Source organism: Parus major, chromosome 3 (genome assembly GCF_001522545.3).
Source record: "Parus major isolate Abel chromosome 3, Parus_major1.1, whole genome shotgun sequence".
Taxonomy (NCBI): Eukaryota; Metazoa; Chordata; class Aves; order Passeriformes; family Paridae; genus Parus; species Parus major.
In genome coordinates, this window is record NC_031770.1 from 79,491,769 (window position 1) to 79,511,194 (window position 19,426).

Consider the following 19,426-nt stretch of genomic DNA (forward strand, 5'->3'; position numbering starts at 1 on the left):
CTGGTTTTGTTGTAAAAACTAATCGTGGCTTATGTCTGATGGTGCATGCAGGCCTAAATTGAGCCCAGATTTTCAAATTTGTGGACTTTGATGGGATCATGGAATGAATTCTGTTCCAGTACTAAAGTGTAGCCTTAATAATCTTGCTAAGATTAAGGAAACTTTTATTTTATCAGTTGCAAAAGCTGTGGCTGGGGAGACGATACATATCTGTTGTGGCTATTTGGTCAAAATTACATTCAATATTCAATTTTCTTCATGTACGTCCCTATACATCTGTTTAATCTGCATATTTCTGTCTGAAACGGTAAGATGTTTGAAGGGCTGGAACCATCCTCTAGACTTGTGTTTGAGAAGTGCCTTTGCAGTGATATTTTCTGCAGGCACGAGACTAAAGTGGGGGGCAGAAGTGTGCTCATTTTAAACTTTCCTGCTGAAGTGTTCAGATGTCTGTACAGACAAAGCTCTGCATATTTAGACAACTAACAGAATTTTGACAAACTCTGTCCCATGCTCGCCCTGCACTCCATGTTGCACTGAGCTCAAACCCACTGTGCAGCCCAAGTCAATGTCAGTGACACTCTGTAGCCCTTTCTCCTGCATCTACCATATTCCATTTGGAAACCTTGCTGAGCAGCAGTCGGTGGAAATTGCCAGTAGAGATCAGGGCGAAAGTTTTTTCACAGCTGAGTCAATTTTGTTGATGCAGAAACAGTACATCAGACATCTGGTTAGAATTATTTTTATTCCATCCTTAATAATGAATGACTTAAAGATGAAAAATGTGAAGAAAAGTCTAAATACTCACACTGTATAGTCTCCATACTTCTAGACAAGAGCAAAACTGAAAAAGCTAGGAGGAACTATTTTTATTTTGCTTAGTTACAAATTTCATGTAATTGCTCAAATAGATGTTAATACTGTGGTGTCCTACAGCTATTTTAGATTTAAAGTACACTTGCTGAATTTATTGACTGCTTAGATAAATAGATTAGTCCTAAATTATCCTAAGCATTTAGCTGTACGCAGTGTAACTTTGGCTGATACAATAGGTGCAGTAGTAGAAATGAAAATAGGATGCGTTAAACCAGATACTTTGTAAACTGATTATCCCAGGATATTAGGTTCCATTAAACTTAAATATATTTCTCTTGTTGTTCTGTACTCAGGGGCGTGCCTCATTAACACATGAGAAACAGCGTTTTGCCCACGAACATGGTGAAATGAAAAATCTAGAAGATATTGTTAAAGATATAAAACCGACTGTGCTAATAGGTAATTTCTTTGACTTTAAAGCAATGACCTTATTCTTTGTTGAAAAAAAAATATGGGGATATGGCTTTGTCTGAAGAGAAGATCAAGTTCCTCTGAACAGAGTTTACCTTTGTGTGTTTTCAGAAAACACTGGGTGCATAATGGACTCTATTAAGCGACTGAACAAATAGTAACTATACAAGCATGTAACACTGCTTTCATTCTGAGCCATCCATTTTACAGGGGAAGAATTTGACTGGGTTTAAACATCTGATGGAGGACCTTACCACCTTCCTAAATTACTGCTGGTGTAATTTGGAAGGTGTAATACAAACAACCTCAAACTCAGAGTGAGAAAACTGAGCTAAGCTCATGTAGAGCTATGCAAATATGAGGGTGTTGTATCTGAGTCTTCTTTTTGCTCACATTTAGGTCCTTAGCCAGCAATCCTCTATGCAGAACAAATGCAGATTTTACAAGGGCTTTTTCTTTTGTAAAAGCTGAAGGACTGTGATCTCAATAATGGATTTCTTAGCTCTCCATAGATCGGCTATTGTAGTTCAGTGACAGTTTCAGGAATGAACAATAAGTAAGACTTGAAGATTAATCTGTCTGGCTAGTAAAGTCATTCATCAGGTGCTAGAAAACTGAACTATAATTTAAGTAATAATTATCTTACATTTTAACAGCTACCTTTTTCACTGTGCCTACACCATTTTCCTTGTTCAGTAAAATCTGCTTTTGCCAGTGGTCATCAGTGAGGTAAATGAAGTGTTTCTTTTCCTGTGCTACAAGAAGATACAACTGGAAGAGGAGACCAAGTGATCCAGAGAATTTACTTAGTATACTACAAGGCTAAAAAAGCTAGAGGGACAGAAGAGTAGAATGAATGAATATTTATCCAGATAAATGTGTGGGTGCTTAGGGAAGATTTTCTGTTATGAAATATGGGGTTTACTGTGTATGAGTTTTTGTGTATAAACCTATGTAACTCTCCCTCAAGGTCATTTTTTCTTATCAGTTCTGTATAATGAAGTCTCTTCCATCAGAAACAGCAATAGAAACTAATGTAGGGGATTTTTGATTTGCATAACTAGACATTCAGTATGTTCCCCAAAGTACCAGGAGTCATGGGGGGAAATATGTTGGTAGTCCTCCTCTCACTGTTTTACTTAGCTCTGTCTGAGCAAATTCTTATACACATTTCATTGCCTGCAATGGCTCAAGGAAAGGCCTTAATTTAGATAAAACTGCAGCATAAAAAACTCCAATTAAAAAAAAAATAGCCGTAAGCACAAAACAAATTTTACTTTAAATCTGAAGATAGTTGTCATTCTTACTGTTGGCTGTCCGCAGGCTGTTTTAGAAGACATTCAACACTTGGCAACTGAAGATTTAAATGGAAACTAAGGTGTATAACAGGCTCTTATACACCTGTTCATCAAACACAGAGTGGTTCAGATGGTCTGTCAGAGCTTTTTCATCTAAGCATCCTTGCCCATTTATAGAAGGGGAAGTAGTGAGAGCTCAGAGCTGCAAAAAATAGTAGCATGTGACAGGTGATACCATGCTCCATGTGGAATCAGACAGAAAACGCTCTGAGATGCCTTAAAAAATTTTAGTCTTGAAGCACAACCTTCGAGCCAGCTCTGGGTGGTGAGGGCACCTTCCCCCAAGGACCTTGTGTGATCAGGCAGATCCCAAGCTGTCCTTTTAGACTGGGCACCGTCAGGATGCTCATTTGAGCATCAGTGACAAGAAGTTACAGTACTGACCTGAGAAGGGCCCAAGTTCCAGCTTCTCCTCTCCCTGCCTGGCTTTTAATCCATTTCCACTGCCCAAGAGAGGGAAAACAAGCTGTTTTTCCTGCTTTTGAAATTCAGATGCTGTGTGGAAAGCAGAATGGGGTGTCAGGCACTGGGGTCTCTGAGGACAAAGGAGGCTGCCTTCTCTCCAAGCCAGGGAAGACGGGCCTCCGGTAGAATAAAGATCCTTAGTTTTACTCCAAGATCTGTTTATCTGTTTATTTTCACTGAAGGTATGGATATCCTTGAATTCCCAGCTCTTGTAGATTATTCAGATGTACGGGTGTACTTGGCATCTCAAAAATATCAAACACCCCTCTTCAGTCATGAATTGTGTGAAGTCCAAGATCTAAGTACTGGCTGCAAGTCCACAATGCAGCAGAGTGCAACCTAAGTCAGATGATTTCATCCTTCAAGAGTGGCATTCAGTTCTTTTGAGTGAATATTTATATCCTATAAATATCCATTTATAAGTGTGGACAGTATAGGGAATAGAAAAGCATCTCTGGTGCAATGAAGAAGGATGTATTAAAAATTGTTTCTGTTAAGGAAGGCCTAGACTCAAAATTACTATTTGTCAGCTCAGATGTAGAAGGCAGAGACTTTACTCATGATGTCATAAAAAACTGAAATCTGACACACTGGATTTGGGAAAAACTATCCAGTCTGTAGCACAAAACTTCAGGATCTGGAGCTAGTCCATACTGGACCTAGCTGCAGGTTAGGTAATAATATTTTTATCTTACACAAAGGACCTGAGAAAGGGGAAGGAAGAAATTCATCAGATTATACAGGGGTGAATAGATTCTGCCTTATGCTAGGGATAATACTGAAGTTTCACTATTGCAAAATCTTTTATACAAAACTTTATTTCAATTATGTGTTAGTAAAAAGGTTGAACTCCATTTTAAAGAGGGAGAGAGACAGAAAAAGGAGCTCTGTTCTTTTACAAGTGACATATGTGTCTTACCTTGAACTAATTTAATTTGTCTACTTGTTATGTGTATTTTTTTTCTTCAGGAGTTGCTGCAGTTGGTGGTGCTTTTACTACACAGATTCTTCAGGATATGGCTGCTCTAAACAAACATCCTATAATTTTTGCTCTCAGCAATCCCACCAGCAAAGCAGAATGTACTGCTGAGCAGTGCTACAAATACACAGAGGTAACCAAAGAGTAACATTTTTCCAGTATAAGTCATGAAAAGTAAATATGAAATTATATTTTAAAAGGGAGGAGGACAGAGGGTGGAGTAGCAGGTACTAATCATGTCTTTGTATATAGATAAAATTACTTAAGTAACCAATTTTTCAGATTTTATCAAGACAATTTCACTGAATTTGTTGCATGCTTGCACTCTCATAGAAACATTTCATAGCTTTCATTGGTGCAGGCAACACTCATAGTCTTAAAACCAAAGCATCAGTCACCATCAATCATTAAAGCATTATGTCTGTTTAAGAACTGTACCATTTTGTGTAATATATACACACAGCTTTTCATTTGAGATTTCATAAATACTCTTTAGGGTAAGAAAATATTTCAATACATGAAACAGAATCTTTAAAATCATTCTGTATTAAAAACTGGGGTAATTGACTCTTCTTACAAAGTTTTCTGTTACATAAACATAAGTAAAAATTAAGAGAACTGTGCTTGCTTATTTATTATAGAAGTACTGATAAACACATTATCCTGTAATTCAGTCAGAATTTGCAATGTATTTATACCTGACTGTACGTGTTTCATAGTGGATGTATTTGGATTTCTTGTCAAATACAGGGCATTTTGAATGACAATTTCTCTTTAGTGTTTAAAAGACAAATTTAGCATGTCCATTCTCCACAGCACGGATGTAATTACAGCACAGTGCAGGAACCAGGGAAGCAACCTACATGAAGGGCTGGTTGTAGTGGGTAACCACATGCATTAAACAGAGCAAAAGACACTCTGAAGTATTTCATCTGTCACCAAAACATATAATAAGCAGGCCAGAATTACAGTGCATTACACCAAACAAAACAGAATATTCTTCTGAAGAGCTGAATAGCAACAGTGGCCTATTTTAAAATGTACTATAGTGCATTTCAGTTTCCAGTTCTCTAAAACAGGCAGAGATATTCTGATCCAAAGTGCCTCTGAAGTATTTAACAGTGATATTTATCACTTTAGCAGTGCTAGCATAAATAAAGGCTGGCTTTTCTTCCCCACCTAAATTTGCTGCTTAAATTCAAGGGTGCTCCCTCCCCAGAGAGGCAGGAGCCAGGGGCCTTTGGGCTGTAGACACTGAGCTTGTGCAGTGCCAATCCCACATGAACTACAACCTAAACTGAGTTAGAGGCAGATCTCTTGTCCTCAAGACAAGTGTTACAGTATAACTTGTACCCGTGTAGCTAAATTCCCTTAATTCCCCCAAAAGGCTAGCTTTTCTCTGCTGCCTACCTGCACCAGTCTGGGTCTGATGCTTGGGCCCTGCCAGCCACAGTTGTACCTGGCAATGCTCAAAAATCTGCTGGGAAACATTCTGATGTCTTATCAGGCAGCTGTTGGTGCCCTCACCCTACTCAGTGTGTTACAAAGGGAACCCCTAAGGTCCTGGTAGAGGAGGTTCCACTCTGACTTATGCTGTTGCCCTATGGGACGATGTTCCTGGGACAGAGCTTGCACCTCTGTCATTCTCTTGAGCTGTGGAATGGGCTCAAGGGCCTGAAGTGGGGGATTGGGAAGAAAAGAGTTCTGCCTGCCCATAGCTCCTCAGAAATCACCCCATCCAAAAGTGCGACATTTAGTTGCCTTAGTGTCGTTTTTTGGGGTGTTTTGCTATTGGGAAAAAAGTCCAGTAGCATCACCTGTTGCTACCATAGCAGTATTGCCCACTTTGGGTTTTACAACTCTGTACTTCCCATGGAGCTTCTTCTGACATGGATGGATGCACATAGTGAGCAATGACTGCTGGCTTCAATTTTCCTCCTTCTACATTGTACAGATAGGGTTAGACAGCCACAGAGAGTCACCAGTGATCTCCAGCACCCTGTGGTTCTTGAGACATATTCAGGCAAATAGCTCTAACACCCTCTCAGAAGAGATGCTAAATGGCTGCAACCCAGCTTCCACAGTGGTGGATATCTAAAAGGATGTGAGAAATATTTCAACAGAAATCTCTCAATTAATGTGCTTTCTTTTTCTTCTTACAATTTAGGGACGTGGGATTTTTGCTAGTGGAAGTCCTTTTGATCCTGTCACTCTTCCAAGTGGACAAACTCTCTATCCTGGACAGGGTAACAATTCCTATGTGTTCCCAGGAGTTGCCCTTGGTGTTATTTCATGTGGAATGAGACATATTGACGAGGAGGTATTCCTCACGACTGCTGAGGTACTGTATTCAAAATTATTTACATTCAGTGACTTAGTATTAATTAAGCAGGAAGAGCTAAAATTTAAAACAGGAAAAATACTGCTTTCTGTGTAAGGCCTTTATTTGCAGTGTGTTGTTCTTTATAAATTGTATTTGAACAAGTCATTTTAAAAGAGTTAATACTTGGCCTAGGGTCACCTGACTTAAACTTTACCTTCTGCTGGGAAGGAAAAAAAGAAAGATTTCAGTACTGTGTTACTGCAGGTAAATGCACATATGTACAGTTTGCATGCACAGGCACAAAGGTTTGATTTTAGATTGAAGGGAATTAGTATTACTGCTGTTAGTAGCTTTGGGGTGACTCGTGTGTGTGTGTTTTGCTTACAAAAAGTGTTGGAATTGGACTTAGAAAGCCCTGGGTAATGCATGTTGGTCTGGCCATGTCCATGCAAAGCAATTGAAAGCCTGGTATTCTGGGGGTTTTTAAAGGGTATGGAAATAAGGAAGAAGGCTGTCCTCAGTTTACCACATTAACTCCAACTGACCCAGGCTCACTTCAGGGGGAATTTCTGCCCAGTCCAGTTCATACCAGTTACAATCCACAGCATTTCATCAAAGTGCAGTGTGTACATGGATAATGTAGGCAATGCACCAAGGAGGCTTCCAAGCAATAAATTGGAACATTAGAATTTTGGAACAATAAAAAAAGAGGGAAAAAAAGCTGCACCAAGTAGCAGATGTGTGAATGCACTATTCAGCTCCTGCAGCTTCTCTAAGGAATATTTCATTCCAGATTCTTGCTCCTTCTGTGCTCTTCATGGTTTAAAGGGAAGAAAGTGGTCCTTGGCTATCACTCAAGGACAGCTGATAGGCAGTGTGGTCCTATGACAGGCAGTACACAGGCAGTCACACAAAGCTTTCTTAAGGGGTAGGCACTTGCATGCTGTCCTTGTTTGACTTTCACAGGTTTCTGAAGGTGCGTGCTGTGGCATGTCTAAAGAGGTTTGCTAACAACCTGCCCTCTGTAAGAAAGACATTCACAATTTCCATCTTTAAAATTAGTAAAAAGCCCAGTCTGTCTCCACTGGCTTTAACCATCATAGAAGGGCAATGATCCATCTCTTAAGCCTTTGGATAATTATATCTTCCCTTTAAATCCTCCTCTGTAATTTCAGTTGGATACAGTGATCCTCACTTCGTGGTCTAAGCTGCTGTGTTAGAGTTGCCTTACTTCATTGTAGAAGTTGCTTCATTTTGGTTTGTGTGAAATAGTTCCTATATAGTGAGAGCTGATGACAAAAGGTGGCACATGTGTGGATTGAACTGTGTTTCATGTGACAATCTATGAAGTTAGAAAAAAAATCAGCTCTGAACAAAGACATGGAACAGTCAGGGAAGTGACATACTATCAGAAATTGTGAGGTCGAATTTCAATTGCCACTTGAGGTAGAGGTTCTTTCCTGACTCTTTGGTACAGGTTTTGCTGTACAGTTCCCTTCCTTTAGTAAAATCTCTAGAAAAGTTTGACGTATAAAAATGTGGGTTTTGTCTTGCATAGAAAGTTCTGTTGGTGGCAGGATCCTTGTGTATCTGCTCCCCTTCCTGCTCCCAGCTCAGGCCTTTCACATCTGGTCTCCTTACACGTGAGGGGCTGTAAGGCTTGGGTGAGCTGAGCTGATGGGTGCCAGAGGAGTCTGCCAGAAGACGTGGCAGGGGTGTGAAGGCTGGCAGGGCTGTGTAGGCCCTTAGCTGAATAATTGCACTGCAAAGCAAAAGCGTTCTTTTTATTTCATTTTCTTGGCTTTTTTAATGGAAGGATAAAATCAGAATAGTTTCATGGGGATTTTAGAATAGTGCTTAGTATTTTTCATTTGAAATGGAAGCATACAAGATGCTTCAAAATTTAGAGAACCAAACCCATGCATTTTGAGCAGAGGGACCTTCTTAGATTGCCAAGGTAGCTTACCTGAAAAAAAAGAAATTATAAAAAGTAAGCAACCCAAGCTGCATACCTGCACCTCCTCCTCCTTGCTTTGTGACCTCTCCAATTAAATCTGATTGAAGTCACAAATAAGTAGTAGTTATAACTAGAACAGATTTTTCTTTCAATGTTATTTTCTTCTTGGCAAGTAAAATAGAGTGTAATTTTGACTTTGGATGATAAATCTAAGGTACTTAAGCTGTAATACCTCTTAACTGTGGACTGTTGTTCTGTGATGACAAGGGATGCTTCCTATTCTTTTATGTCCTACCAAACACAACAAAAGAGGCAGAGAATTATGAACTAATGAAATATTCTTGCATGTTTGACCCCAAGTTTAATTCAGAAATAATCCCACAAAATCTTACCATTATGGAGAATATGTCCTCCAAAAACCAAGATGCCCCCACTTGCTTTATGCCATTTTGTCTTGGTTTCCTTTCATTTAGGTTCTGCAATAATGCTTCGCTAATTTTTCTATTAAAAACTTGAATTAATTAATATTTAAAACATGAAAATAACCATACTGGGTTGCACCTGGGGTCTGTACAGCTTGGTATCTTTCTGTGAAAGCAATCAGTAACAGAAGCAGAGGAAAAGAGGATAAATAAGAGAAACACAGAGTGATCCATCTGCTGAAGTGGCTTCTCAGATTCTGGCAATGTTTACTGTATGGCCTTCCTGTGCTGGATGTTTTATCTCTGTATGGATTTTTTTCTTCATAAATGAGCCTAGTGGCTTTTTAAACATGTTTATACATTTGAACATCTTTTGGCAGTTAGTGTCACAATTTAATTATGAGTCCTGTGGAAAAAGAAACTCACAATTTTCTGCTGTTTGATGATTTGGTTTCCCTACAGTGCCATAAGAAATGTTCACCTTCAGTTGTCTTTTGCAGTTCCTTTCAGTCTTCTCTTTGTCTCCTTGATCAAAAAATAATTTTTGATCATTTTTCTTTATATCCACTTCATGATTCTACCCCATTCTTGTTTGAAGTATGTGGAGAAAAACCACACCCTGCTCAAAATGGTGTTACATTCTGGATTTATACATTGGTACAATGTTTTCTGTGACACCTTATTTTCTCAGTAATCCCAAAAGTTGATTCCTCATTTTTTCCCCTGCCACTGATCTGATGTTCTCAAGGAGTGTTTTTGAAGCACCACATGAAGAGGGTGTCATTCTCTTTGGAAATGCTAGGGTTTGTGTTTTTGCATAGTTTTCAATGCTGTTACAGGAGTATGTCTGAAGGAGCAGCATGGCATCTATACAGTTGATCTTGCTACCTCTCCCACTATGAGCACTGCCCAAATATTTTGTGGCTTGTCTTCTATCAAAAACACAATTACAAAAGAGAAGTGCTCCACTCCTGAACCTTTAATTTTCAGTGATGTATAAGAGCAACTTGCTGTTTATTTCTTCAGCTTTCATCTTTCCTGCAGAGCTCTCTTAAGCTGTTGACATCAGGGACCTCATGTTGTAAGCGTCTCCTTAGGTTCAGGTGCATATCAAAGGGCTGTGTATCATTTTGAAATAACCTGGTTATGGAGAGCAGTAACTTGATTTCATATTCTCTTAGCTCCCCCTAGAGGGGTTTTCTCTGCTGTATTTCTCAAGATCAGGTTTAAAGGTAAACAAATAGTTTTTACTATTATTTTACCTGTTATACTCGAGAACTGTTGCTCTTGTCAGTATTTTAACTCCAAATGAAAAAACTTAGGACAACTACCAACATTCTGGATAGACTGCACAAGAGAACATTGAGCTCTTTTAAACCTGGAGTTACTTTAGTTCAAATTATTTACCTACTTCTGCTGTAAGGGATGCATCCAGACACCTGTTCTGATGCAGTCCTAGATGTTTACAAGCGTATGTGCAGGGTCCTGTTACCCACATGCTGCAGAAACTGTGGGAAGGTTCTTTTGTGATTTGTTGAAAGTATTTTCCTAGAATATTCATTTAAAAGTACACTTCTTGTTTTCTCTTTGGGCTTTTTTACCAGTTGCAAGCCTCAGTGTTTCCTGGACTTTCCTGGTGTTTTCAGAACCTCTTGGTGTGTCATACATGGCTTCATCAGATGTTATGCAGAGGAGAGTTTTCCTTCTATCCACGTCTGGATCACCCTGAAAGGCTAATTCAAGTCCCCAAAGACAAACAAATTGTAGCTAATGATAGCAGAAATACCAACTGCCAGTAATTTCATTCAGAGCATTTTACACTTAAGGGTTTCAGTTCTGTTCCCTGCACAAGTTAATGTGACAACTGTCAGAATGACAGGTGCTTCTTTATATTTTAGAAGACTTTGACCCAGCTGCAGTTGTTATCTGGAATTTATATCTCACAATGAACTATTTGCTAGTTAATGTGTGTCATGGACTTAATTAACTTTTATTGTCTGAATGAGAAAAAGGTGTAACTCCCTACATTTCTAATTCTTGTGTAGCTTCTCCTGATGACAAAGGTCGTTCTAAAAAATGCTGTCTAGGTGGATTAAGCAGTATCTGTGTGATTTGCCAAAGCAGAAACATTTCTTTGCTAAAGACAATATCACTGTCTAATCAAGCTACAGCTGCATCTGCATGTCAAATTAAACATGCTTGTGTTATTTCAGGTTATAGCGCAGCAAGTTACAGAAGAGAATTTGAAGGAAGGTCGTCTCTACCCTCCATTAGTCACCATTCAGGACGTGTCACTGAAAATTGCTGTGAGGGTAAGTCATTTCAGCCTTTTGTGGCTTTTTGTCTTCCCACCAACTCTACATGGTTTGATTTTATACTTAACACACCTTCACACAAGCTGGTTTATGTCAATCGATATTTGACACGTAGCAGTTTCAAAATTAAATATTAAATTCATAAATGTAATCCAAATACAAGGAGAGCTGTGGAACTGTAGCAAGTGTGTATGTCTGTAGAGCAGAGATTCTGCTGTCTACCACAGTCATGCCAGTTGCACAGCTGAAGGGCTTTTGGCCCTTCATGGTTATCAGTTTCAACTTTTTGCTTGTCTTCTGTGACCTTTTTTATCTCCAATTATTGTTTTCTCTCTTTGTCACTTTACTGTGAGTAATTCCACTCCATATGCTTTTGAAAGAATAACAAGGAGCCTTCATACTTAAAACAGTTTCTATAGCTTCATTCATTCTGTATATTTAAGAAAAGAAAAATCCTTCTCGAAGTTCACGTCTTCTTAGACAAGTAGTAACTCTGTTCTGTACATGTGAAAATGTTACTTAAATTCCTCAGGTGAAATCAAACTGGCTTTGTGTTTGGCAGAAACACAGTGATAGAAATTTCTCTTCTATTTGTGTATGATGTAGAAAATACAAAAGAAGGAAAATATTACCAAGTGATTCTTTCTGCCTGATCTCTGTTGAAACTTTATTCCTGCAAATACTTTTTCTGGCTCATACAACCCAACCCAAGAGGTTTAGCAATGGCCTCTGCCTTTTCCAGGAGAAGAACAGTATCAAAATATTTTGGAATACCAAGAATTGGGTATGAATTCAGACCTTACTCAACCACAATAATTATGTGCACAGACCTGAAAATATCCTTACATAAACACCCAAAGTGTTTCTCAATCAAACTGAGTTGGGATTCAGATAAATCCTAGAAAAGAAATTTTAATAAGGTGACTTGAGATCTCAGCTTCTCACCAAACTAGAACATTTATGTTTTATAGAGAGATAAGGAAAGCAGGAAGAAGAGTGTCTTCCTTTTATTCAAAGGAGGAGCATCAGAGTGTTTGCCAATTAGTTTCAAGCAGATTTCACAGTGCTGATGAATAAAACCTGTCTGCCAGACTTCCTTTGTTTCACAGATGAATGTCCAGTCTGAAGACATTTGTTTCTCAAGTAGGTGATCTTCAGATGTCAGAGGCTACTTTGATGTGTTGAGAGAGCTCCAACCCCTTCTAAACTTAACTTTGGTTGCAGCTGTATTTGTGATGCATAATTGATTCACTTAAGTATGGTCTGGGTGAGGAAAGAGCAAGCAAATATTTATATTTCCCCAGGCATCTTGTGCACTGTGTAGGACTACTTTTTTCCCATGAGTTTGCTGTTTTTGAAGTATATTATCAAGCTATGGCAAATACTAAACTTCTCTAATATGCAAGGAGCATGGAAGCTTTGAAGAAATCACGCTTTTCTTACAGTGCTTTGGGGAGATGGTAAACCAGGATAAAGTGATGGAAGAAAAGCAGTAGTAGTATCTCAGTGCTTGGGGCTTGTGGAATATTTTATCCACCACTGCACAGTAAAAGCTAAGACACTACTGTGCAAAGAGGAGCACTGTATTTGTAACAGTCTGAACATGTAATCCTGTTCAAAAGTAGCCCAAGTCAGACCCACTTAAACACAAACATCATCCTGTCATAGTCTTATGCACGGGGTACTAACCTGGATCTAGTGCGAACACAGATGAGTGCCAGCACCAGAGAGGGCAAAGTCTTACCTTGATTTTGAACTAAATCCTACTTTTAAATCTTGTTAAGTGTACTCAGATAATTCATCAGCACTAATTAGGATTTTAATGCATCTTTCCAGATCGCAGAAGAAGCCTACAGGAACAACACTGCCTCCATCTATCCTCAGCCCAAGGACCTCGAAGCCTTCATCCGCTCTCAGGTGTACAGTACTGATTACAACAGCTTTGTGGCTGACTCCTACACCTGGCCCGAGGAGGCCATGAAAGTGAAACTGTAAATATTTAATGAAGAATGAACAAACCAGCTGCAGTTAAAAAGCATTAAAATATTAAGGTTGTTTCTGCCTAGAAAGCCTAAGAATAGCTAATTTTTTAAGATGCAGAAAACTTTTTCTAATTCATAGTAGTTGGTTAGAAACTCACATCAAGAAATCGACAATTATACATCAGAAAATAAAATTTAATCTGAGAAGTATATTTGTGTTTGGCTATTTTGATTGTTATTTTAACTGAGATATCCTACACTACAGCTTGATCTTTTTGAAAAAAGTGGTTGTATCTTGAGTCAAGACTTTTGTCACAAACATCAGTGAGATATATGGGCACTTAAAAAATGCATTTGGTGTTTTATTCATTACAGTCATGGTGTAATTTGCATAATTTGTGAATTTATTATTTAAAAAAGACCTCAAACTTTAAACAACCATAAGGTTAGACTATTTTATTCCAGAGAAAATCCTTACTGGTCACTCTTGTATGGAGCTATGAAATGAAAATTTTCTAAAAGAACCAAACCTGTAGAATCTTTCGTTCACATCTAATTAGAACATTTTAACATTACTAACAGTAACATTTAATGTTACTAACATTTAACATTAGCTAAGCATAATGTCCTGTATAAGATCAAGGATTTCATTCCCCCACCAAGATAACCACTGTTCAGATCCATTACAAATGTTTACCCTAATTTTTTGAACTCCATGTGCTTGCCAAAAAGGGAGTATCAAAATGCCAGGAATAGACTTTGAGGAATTACTAGCTGTTAAACAATTACCACTCCAAGAAAAATGTAATATATTTTCTGGATGGTTCTGGAAACAAAGGTTACTTGAACATTTTTTCTACTGTTTCTCTCTAATCTTTACTAGAGAGATTATCTATAGAAAACCAAATATTAATTTTATTTGTCCAGCCCCTCAGGTCTGTCACAGCTGCAGATTACAGCCCAAATTCAGAGAGGTACTTTCTCCCTCACAGTCTAATGGGACTGTGCCAGCATTTTTGCCTCACTGTGCTTTTGGCAGAAGTTATGATCACACAAACAGAACACATACCACAGTGAAGGAAAATACATTAATCATATTCTGAGCCACCAGAGACACTCTGCATTTCATGCCATTCTCTGCATTTCAATGTACTGCTATTGTGAGAAGGGTATTAAAACACTTCCTTGTGTTTCATTTGAAATAAAATAATCTCTGTTATTTATGTTGTCATCAGCTGAGTGTGCTGAAACACAGTCCTTGAACAGCTGCTGTGGAGTGCCTGGGTGTTGGAGTCGGTCAGCCAGACCTCTGCAGCGAGTCTGCTTTTATTGCTTGGTACCCATTTTCACATTAAGCACTCGGGCACAGAGTGGGAGGTGGTGGGCTGGTGGTCCTTCAAGGCACAGCTGCTGGGGACTTTCCAGCAGTGTTCTCCAACTACATGTTATATGAATGACCTTTAAATATGATCATGCATTACAAACTTCAACACTCACTATTCATATCCAAAGTCAGCATGCTTCCTCTCAAGAAAACGCTGCCTAATGAACCATTAACAGCATTGCCTCTTACAAGCTGCTGGAACATTCTCTCCATACTGATTTGACATAGAGAAAGATTCTTTAAGTTACTTGTATTTTTATGTAATATTAAAAATACATCTATTAATATATGTATATATATATATGAGACTTTTCCTGTTTTCTGTGTTTTACATGTATTTCCTTATGTAATGTAGTGGGGAAAACTAAACTTTGTCTCATCTGACCCATTTTCATTTCCAAAGTGCTAACAGTGTAAACATAAAATGCCATGAATTGAACAGATGAGAAATAGTTATTAACATACCCAGACAGACACTTTGCCACATGACATCCTTGTCTCTAAATCAGAGAGACACGGATGTGAGGGATGAACCACTCGCTGGGTAAGGATGTTTGGTTGCAGAGTTGCAGTCAATGGCTCAGTGTCCAAGTGGAGACCAGTGGGAGTGATGTTCCTCAGGGGTTGCTATTAGCATTGTTGGCAGTGACATGGGCAGTGGGACCGGCTGCACCCTCAGCAGGTTTGCTGATGACACCAAGCTACGTGGAGCAGTCAACACACTGGAGGGAAGGGATGTTATCCAGAGGGATAGGAGAGGTGGGTCTGTGCAAGCCTCACGCTGTTCGTGGTCCTGCCCTTGGGTCGGGGCAATCCCAAGCACAAACAGACTGGGTGGAGAATGGATTGAGAGGCCTGAGGAGAGGGACTGTACTGGCAGACAAGAGGCTGAGCACGAGCCAGTGATGTGCACTTGAAGACAAAAAAGCCAGCTGTATCCTAGGCTGCATCAAAAGCAGCATGACCAGCAGGCTGAGGGAGGTGATTCTCATCCTCCATTTCTGTGAGACCATTGCTTCCAGCTCTGGGACACGAACATAAAAGGAACATGGACCTGCTGGAACAAGTCCAGAGGAGGGCCACAAAAAAGGATCAGAGGGCTGGAGCATCTCTCCTATGACAACTGGCTGAGAGAACTGGGATTGTTCAGCCTGGAGAAGAGAAAGTTTTGGCAAGACCTTATAGCACTTTGCAGTACCTGAAGGGAGCCTACAAAGATCTGTCTGGAAAGGGACTTTTTTACAAGTGCATGTAGTGACAAGACAAGGTGGGGAATGTTTTAAACTGAAAGAGAGTAGTTTTATATGAGATGGGAAGGAATTCACACAGTACAGTAGAGGAGTCAGAAGTATATAATTCCTAACACAATGTGGAATGTTTATTACCTTGCAAGTGCTTTGAGGCATGGCTCACAGAGACAAATATCAGTTTTAGTCTTAGAAAATCAGTCAACACGTCTCAGAAATATGTGTCAGTTCAGCACAAAAGCTGAGATTAACTACTTGAACCATTCATCTCAGATGTTAAAGCTTCCCTTTTCACAGTAGCTGTAAGGCAAAATATTTCTTGCTCTCCAGAATTAGAACTCCTTAGTTTCTCTAATTGTCTGAAAGTTTTCCTTCAACACCAAATAAAATCTGAAAAATGTGTCCACTTTGATGCTGTTTCAGGAATTCTAGAAACTGGCCAAGATCCATGTGATAGTCATTCCTCAGGCCATAATCACCATGTGCCTGAAACTGTAGGTCTTCAAAACTGTGAAAGAGACGAAGATTATCAATGCTTCCCTCTGTTTCTATATTCTCCACATGCTTGCATGAAATATGCTTCCAGTTGGGATATCTAATAACACGCCAGAACTCTTCACAGTTTTCTCGGAGTCCCTCCACACAGATGATGCCAGGTTTACCAGTTAGGCAGAAGCCAGTCAGATTTAACTTCTTTGCACAGTCAAAAATCTTTTTCCTCAGTTCTTGCCTGTAGATGTGATGGCTGTAGATCCACATGCGATGCAGCGTTTCCTTAACCCTGACTTCTTTAGAAGCACACTCGGACGAGGCCTTACTGTTTTCCAAGAAAGGAAGGCTGTTGTCCTTCACCCACTGCACAGCCTCACACACACACAGATCTCCTGAATCCAGAGAGCTGATGTGAGACTCCAGACCAGTATTGAGCTGCAACTGTTGCTGTCTGTGCAGAGCATCTGATCTGGCAAAGAGCTGAGGAGCCACCTGAGGGTACATATGAGGAAGGAGAACCTGCAATTCCACCTTTAAAACAGAAAACACACAGAGCAAATTAATTCTGCAGCTACTGAAGACACTCTAGATTCTTCTTCCCTGTCAGTGGCTGATTATGAGGAGATGTAATTAAGATTGCAGCATCCTACTGACTGGAATTATTTCCACTTCCCTTTTGTCCCAATAACCCATTCTTTTGTCTGTTCCTTTTCTTCTGTTGTATCATACTTCCCATGTTATCCAGGCAGCTTTTTTGCTTTTCACAGAACTAAGGCTATGGCCTGGGAGAAGGTACACAGTTATCCTCAAGAATCTCATCCCTTACCAAATGCACATAACTAGTGAACTCAGCCCAGCTGCTGGGAAAAAAGGCCAAGAGTTACATGAAATGATGTTTGTGATTGCATTTACTTTATATAAAGACACAGTGGCAGGAGTGTTGGAAATACTTGATCTTTAATGTTGCCCCCAACCCAAACCATTCTATGATTCTGTGCATTACCATTATTTTAAGCAAGTATTCACCATAAAGAGGAATCAGGATTATAGGGGATGAAAAAATATATGTATGTTTCAGGTCAGGGAGACCTCTAGATTATCGTCTCTGATCTCTTACGAACATTGGACTGTTGAATTTCTCTTGATTATTCCCACAGTGCCTTCAAATGGAACACCACAGTTCTTTGGCAGCTGAACCCTGTTTCTAGTCCAAGAGCAGGAAAGGATTTATGCGTCCTCATTGCTTCAAGCTCCTGTAGACTACCAGGGGGTACTCACTACAGTGTGCAATCATATGATTAGTCCTGCAGAGAGAAGTGAATCATGAAATGACTAATTATCTTTCCAAGATCCTTGACAAACTGACATGGAAAAAGCCTACACACGCCCTCCCTACATGGTCCCTAAAATTTCTCTCTGAAGGGTGGTGAAAGGGTGCATTTTAGAAAGATACCTTAGCTTGTACCTAAAATTACAAAAAAAAAATGAGGCCATCTCATTACCCAGTAAATTGTTCTAATGTTTGATTACCTTCATTCCATGGAAAATGGCTTTTAGGCTGAGTTTGTCTGTTCTCAGTTTCTAGTCACTGCATTAGTATGCACTTAGACCTGTGTTCTCTGTGCAAGTATTTACAACAATTAGTTAAATCCCTTTCTTCAGTCAGTTAAACTGTTGTAACTCCTTACACTGCAAGTTTGGTTTCTCTGCTCATAGGCTGGTTTTGTTTCTGTGTTCTTGTGACTCCTTGTAATTGCATTCTGCCATTTGGGGCTATTTTTACATTATTGTATTTCTAATGCAGATGGTAGGAGCAGCCAAGATTTTCTGTTCCTCTTGACTTTTCAAACAGCAAACAAACATGTGGTGGCTTTTTTACCCCCTTTTTTTCTGGGCAGAGTTTTCAAGTGTGTGCAGGAGTAAAGACACCACCACCCATGAACAAGTCTCCTTGGCAGCTCTCACCTTCGCCTCCCCTACATCTAGAGCGATTCGATATTCCAGCTGTGGGGGCAGGGTTCCGTCAGCATTCCTCAGGTAGCGCTGGATGCTGGGCACGGCATCCGCATCCAGACTCAATTCTCCTCTTTTGGGAAACATCGAAAGGAGCATTTCCACTTCCAGCAGCTGGAGCTCCAGGCATTCTTTTACCGTGGCAGCCATCGCACTGCCCTCCACGCACGCCTGGAACGAGAGGGCTGGAGTCAAACCCTGGGGTTTAGCACATGCTGAGCATGTTCGGCACCACAAGGAAGCCTCACGACTCTTTAAGGGCAGGATTTGGTTAAACACGGCTGGACCGAGCGCTCAGCAGCCGGGCCCTCACAGCCCCGCAGCGGGCAGGGGTGGTCGGGCGGAGCCTTGCGGGCTCCCTGCCGGGCTCAGGGATGGGAAGGAGCACGGAAAGGAGTCCCGCGTGGATGTGCGTGGGCACTGACACATCATTTGTGTTATTTATCAGCAGATACACCCGGTGTTGTCTGGGTGTCGTGGCTCAACCCCAGCCGGCAGCAAAGCCCCACACAGCCGCTCCCCCACCCGCAGGACCGGGAGGAGAATCGGAAGGGTAAAGGTAGGAAACTCACTGTTTGAGATAAAGACAGTACCATAGGGAAAGCAAAGGCTGCTCACACAAGCAAAGCAAGGAATGAATTCACAGCTTCCCGTGGGCAGGCGGGTGTTCAGCCATCCCCAGGAGAGCGGGGCCCCATCACACCTCACGGTGATTTGGGAACACAAACGCCATCACTACAAACATTCCCCCATTCCTCCTTCTTCCCCAGCTTTATGCACTGAGCGTGATGTTCCGTGGTCTGGAATGTCCCTTTGGTCAGCTGGGGTCGCCTGTCCTGGCTGTGTCTCCCCCCAGGTTCCCCCAGCCCCCCACCAGCCTGGCAGTACGAGAAGCAGAAAAGGCCTTGGCTCTGTGTAAGCCCTGCCCAGCAATAACAGAAACATCTCCACATTATCAACCCTGTGTTCAGCACAAATCCAAAACACAGCCCCGTACCAGCCACTGGAAGAAAATTAACCCCGCCCCAGCCAAAAGCAGCGCACTGTGGGGACAGCTGTGTAATCCAGGCGCGGTGTCGGTGAAGCCGTGTGAGGCCGGCTGTCAAATCCAGCCCACCGCACCCGCCGGCCGCCATTCCCGGACGTTCCGCCGCGCGCTCCCGGCATGGGCGGGGCGGCGCCTGCGCGGCGGCGGCTCCGGG

The 19,426-nt window shown here is 40.7% G+C and overlaps 2 protein-coding genes across 4 annotated transcripts in view; one reads left to right on the top strand and one right to left on the bottom strand.

The window, feature by feature from the left end:
- Positions 1-13,298, top strand: part of ME1 (malic enzyme 1) — a 153,058-nt gene extending 139,760 nt beyond the window's left edge. For both annotated transcript variants that reach the window (XM_015621539.3, XM_033512905.1), the window contains exons 10-14: positions 1,170-1,275; positions 4,080-4,222; positions 6,257-6,430; positions 11,005-11,103; positions 12,943-13,298. In XM_015621539.3, the coding sequence (XP_015477025.1) occupies positions 1,170-1,275; positions 4,080-4,222; positions 6,257-6,430; positions 11,005-11,103; positions 12,943-13,101 (681 nt within the window). In that variant the 3' untranslated portion in view covers positions 13,102-13,298. The remainder of the gene's footprint in view (positions 1-1,169; positions 1,276-4,079; positions 4,223-6,256; positions 6,431-11,004; positions 11,104-12,942) is intronic.
- Positions 13,299-15,814: 2,516 nt separating this feature from the next.
- Positions 15,815-19,390, bottom strand: RWDD2A (RWD domain containing 2A). 2 transcript variants are annotated; one of them, XM_015621541.2, is made up of 3 exons: positions 19,222-19,390; positions 18,177-18,395; positions 15,815-16,742 (listed from the first exon to the last, which is right to left on the bottom strand). In XM_015621541.2, exons 2-3 carry the CDS (start codon positions 18,372-18,374, stop codon positions 16,071-16,073), a joined length of 870 nt encoding a protein of 289 aa, XP_015477027.1. In that variant the 5' UTR covers positions 18,375-18,395; positions 19,222-19,390; the 3' UTR covers positions 15,815-16,070. The 2 variants fall into 2 exon arrangements, with proteins under 2 accessions (XP_015477027.1, XP_018861602.1); XM_019006057.2 differs by lacking the exons at positions 18,177-18,395; positions 19,222-19,390 and adding an exon at positions 17,742-18,161.
- Between the last annotated feature and the right edge of the window lie 36 nt (positions 19,391-19,426).

Excerpts from the sequence above, each read along its gene's own strand:
- RWDD2A (XM_015621541.2), bottom strand. The coding sequence starts at position 18,374 with ATGGCTGCCACGGTAAAAGAATGCCTGGAGCTCCAGCTGCTGGAAGTG. Across the intron at positions 16,743-18,176 it reads TAGATGTAGGGGAGGCGAAG|GTGGAATTGCAGGTTCTCCT; the intron begins GTGAGAGCTGCC and ends TCTGTTTTAAAG.